Source organism: Haliaeetus leucocephalus, unplaced genomic scaffold (assembly GCF_000737465.1).
Source record: "Haliaeetus leucocephalus isolate CR32 unplaced genomic scaffold, Haliaeetus_leucocephalus-4.0 Scaffold157, whole genome shotgun sequence".
In the NCBI taxonomy this organism is placed as follows: Eukaryota; Metazoa; Chordata; class Aves; order Accipitriformes; family Accipitridae; genus Haliaeetus; species Haliaeetus leucocephalus.
This window is the reverse complement of record NW_010972593.1, coordinates 1785974-1789732: the sequence shown is the minus strand read 5'-3', so window position 1 is coordinate 1789732 and position 3759 is coordinate 1785974. Positions and strand designations below refer to the sequence as shown.

Sequence of the window (3759 nt, the reverse complement as noted above, 5' to 3'; positions counted from 1 at the left end):
GGGAATGGGGGCTGGGGGGAGCTGGGGCCGCTGCAGTTCGTGCCGCCCCCCCGCCCAAAGGCCTCCTGCCCCTTTAACGGAGACCTCAAATAACCTTTTTTAAAAGGAATTTGCCATTTTTAGGCGCTTTCGGGGCATATGGGAACACTGCTGCGCTGACCCAGTGCCTAAAATAGCCTAGGGGGGAGGGTTCCCCCCCCAGCCCCAAATTCTGCCAGAGCAGCGGGTGCTGGGAAGGGGTCGGTGGGATCCGTGCTGTGCCGGCTCCGTCTCAGCCCCTTCCCGGGATGAGCCGGACACCCCGGGATGGGGACGGACGCGGGGATGGACGCGGGGACGGATGCACCCTCGCCCGGCGTTACCCGTTGGCTCCGGTGGAGCCGGTGTCCCCAGTCCCCGGTGTCCCCAACCCGGGGTGTCCCCAATCCGGGGTGTCCGACACCCGCCCTGCAAAATCTTGGTTGTCCACTCACACGATTAGGCAATTTTAGGCAATTTTCTACACCGAGCCACTGCCGTCGGCTCCCCTCTCTGGCAAATTCGGCTTCACGCCGGGGCTTGTGGGAAGGACCCACACCCCCTTACCCCAAAAAACCAACCCCGATCTCCCTGGAAGGAGCCATCTCCACCTCGGGACGCAGCAACGACCGAACATCTTGCGCCACTGGAGCTTTAACTTCCCAAAAAGCGGAGGGGGGAAGGCTGGCCCCGCTCCCCCCGGCCCTCCGAGGCACCATGTACCGCCCGCCCTGAAAGAGCCCTTCCACTCCTACCACTTTTTTTTTTCTATTTTTGCTTTTTTTTTTCTTAAATAGATCTCTCTCTGAAATAGGTTTGTTTTTTTTTTTTTTTAACGTGTGTTTGGACACAAAATAAAGCTTTGGATTTACATGGAAGCTCTTTTCCATGTGACAGAGCCACTTTCCATCCCCACCCTGTGCTTCCTAGCATCTGCCTTTCCAAGAAAAGGTCCTTGGCTACTGAGGGATCCTCGGGGGAGCCCTGCTTACGATGGGAAGATTGGAAACATAATATATATATATATTTTTTTCTGTTTTTTTTTTAAAAAAAGGGAGAGAAACATCTTTAAAGAGAAAAATCGGAGGAAAAGTACTAACTAGATTTTGTGACACTTTGTTTTTTTGGTTTAGGAGAGTCCTTGCGTGTTACCCTCAGACGACCCTCCTGCTACATTCAATCCTGATGCTTCATTATTTGAATTATCCTCAAAGTGCTGCTGCTCCTGGCCGTTCCTCTGCAGGGTGTCCTCTGATTCTTGACTCTCCCCACCGGCTTGAAAACTTCCATCTTCGGGGTTCCCCGTAGGGGTGGTAGGCAGACCCCCGGCATCTCTCACCCGGGGTTTACGGCCCCTCCTGGATGGAATACCGTTGCATCCATCTTTTTTAAGGTGCCTGTGCAAGTGGTCGGAGCGGACGAAAGTCTTGAAGCAGCTGTCGCACTGGTAGGGCCGCAGGCCGGTGTGGACGCGCATGTGGTTCTTCAAGTCGTAGTTGTGAGCGAAAGCGGCGCCGCATTGCTGGCACAAGTACGGCTTCTCCCCGGTGTGTTTCCTCATGTGAACCTTCAGCTTGTCCTGCCTGCGTGGGAGAGAAAGGACAGGGAGGGGGGGCGCAGGTCAGCCTGGGGGTCTGCCTTCGTCCTTGCGCCCGGCACGGGGCCGAGCATCGCTACGGGGCCGAGCATCGCTACGGGGCCGAGCATCGCCTGGTATGAGGTTGAGCATCACCCAGTACTGGGCCGAGCTTTGGTACAGGGCTGAGCTTCGCCCAGTACAAGGTTGAGCATCACCCCATACTGGGCTGAGCTTTGGTACAGGGCTGAGCATTGCCCAGCACAAGGGCAAGCACCGCCCAGTACAGGGTTGAACATCACCCAGTACCGGGCCAAGCTTCAGGTCAGGGTCAAGCATCCCCCAGTACTGGGCTGAGCATCGCTGGGTACGGGGCCGAGCATCACCCAGTCTGGGGCCAAGCATCACCCAGTCTGGGGCCAAGCATCGCCCAGTATAGGGCTGGCCGGCTTCTGGCAGGGCCCGCGCAGCCGCAGGCGCTGCTTGCCGGAGCCCGGGGAGGGCAGTTGCAGCAGCCAGGCCGGGGGCCAACAAGTCCACGTGAGCCACAGCGTCTCACGTCTTCCTGGAGGAAAAAAAAAAAAAATGAGGCACGAAGCACGAAGCGCGTGGCGGGGCAGAGCAGGCAGCGAGGGGGCACCATCCCTGCCCGGACGGAGGGCAAGGGAACCGCTCGCCTCTTGCCAAGCGGATCCGGACCCGGATCCATCCCTCTCTGCTCTCCTGTATGGAAAAGGCAGGCTCTCGCCCCGCACACCCCATTGCAGCACAGCCACCCCTGCTTCACCCATGGCCGGGGGGAATTTTGGCAGCACCACGCTTCAAGAAGTCCTAAACCTTAAAGGAAGGATCAAAACACCAAGGACGCGTCCACCTCCTGTTTCAACGCAGCTCCCAAAGGGGCTGGGAAGGTGGGCCTTGTTTAGAAGAACGTGGTACGCGGCAGCACAGCAAAACAGCTTTTTTTTAAAAATAAATTTTTATAATTTAGTAAATTTTATAAATATTTCTGATTTTTACAAAATCACTCTGCCTTTCTTTCAGAAGATTATTAGAGGGCCACCGCCGCTCCTCCCCCTGCGAACGCAGAGGAACCAGGAAGCACAAGTGAGCAAAAATCAGCGTAAACCAACAGGCTCCGGTCCCCACCCGGTAAGGGGGTGGCAGGGAAACACCCTGTGCAAAACAGTCCCGGCTCATCCTCCTGCTTTTACCCCCAAAATTCCTTCAAGAGCAGGGACTGCTGCTCTCCAAGCAGCCTCCCTGTGTCCAGCCTCCCCCAGCCTACTGTGATACATGGCTTTTTTAATGGCAGAGGGCTTTGTTTTCAAGCAATGCACTGTCACCCGACGTGATGAGGATGAGGAAGGAGAGCGCAGTGAAGGAATGCAGAAGAATAATAACATCAGGGGGCAAATAAGGTCACATTTGCACCCATTTTTACATTGGGAGCCTCTGAGATAAGGCTTCGAGCACAGCCCAGGTGCTGGGGGAGAAAGCAGCAAAAAGCAACTCATGGACACCGCTGCCGAAAACAACCCAGAGCAGAGGAGACCTTGGCCGGCAGCTTGAGTTTATTACTCCCTGCCATACCCCACGGCAGGCTGTGCTGGGGGCGGGGGGAAAGGCTGGCGCACCCCCAGAGAGCCGGCCATGAGCAGAGGGAGCTGGAAACCAGCTGCGATTTTGAGCAGCAGCCTCACGGAAGATTTTCCACGACTGGTGTGAGCGCCTGAGGCCAGCTCAGCAGCTACTGTGGGGCGAGACACGCCACAGGGCACGGCGAGGCTGAGCGTGGCTCCCTGTCCTCATCCGGGCTTCTCCGTGCCCGAATGCTGGCTGCGGGAAGAAGCAGGGGGATGTATTTTGGCTGGAAAATAGCACAGCCCTGGTATATTGTGAAAGGGCCTTGTTTATAGGGGCTGGGAGACAGAGTTTCCACCCCATTCTCTACAGTGCCAGGCCCTCCCGGGAGCCCGCAGGGAGCAGGTCCCCATCCAAAACCCAGAGGAGGAGGGCGAGATCGAAAAGCGATGAGGTGGCACTGCCCCCCAGACCTCCTTTTCCCCTCAAAAAGCCCCACTCCTCCCCTCATCTCTCCCCCTCGCCACCCCCCCCCCCCACCCCCCCACCTCGCCAGGAGCCCCCGCGCGGTCCCCCACCCC

General features: G+C 57.3%; 1 protein-coding gene across 3 annotated transcripts in view; it reads right to left on the bottom strand.

Moving 5' to 3' along the window:
• Positions 1-376: 376 nt before the first annotated feature.
• Positions 377-3759, bottom strand: part of ZBTB7A (zinc finger and BTB domain containing 7A) — a 20724-nt gene continuing 17341 nt past the window's right edge. For all 3 annotated transcript variants that reach the window (XM_010562272.1, XM_010562271.1, XM_010562274.1), the window contains one exon: positions 377-1601. In XM_010562272.1, coding sequence (XP_010560574.1) covers positions 1148-1601 — 454 coding nt within the window. In that variant the 3' untranslated portion in view covers positions 377-1147. The remainder of the gene's footprint in view (positions 1602-3759) is intronic.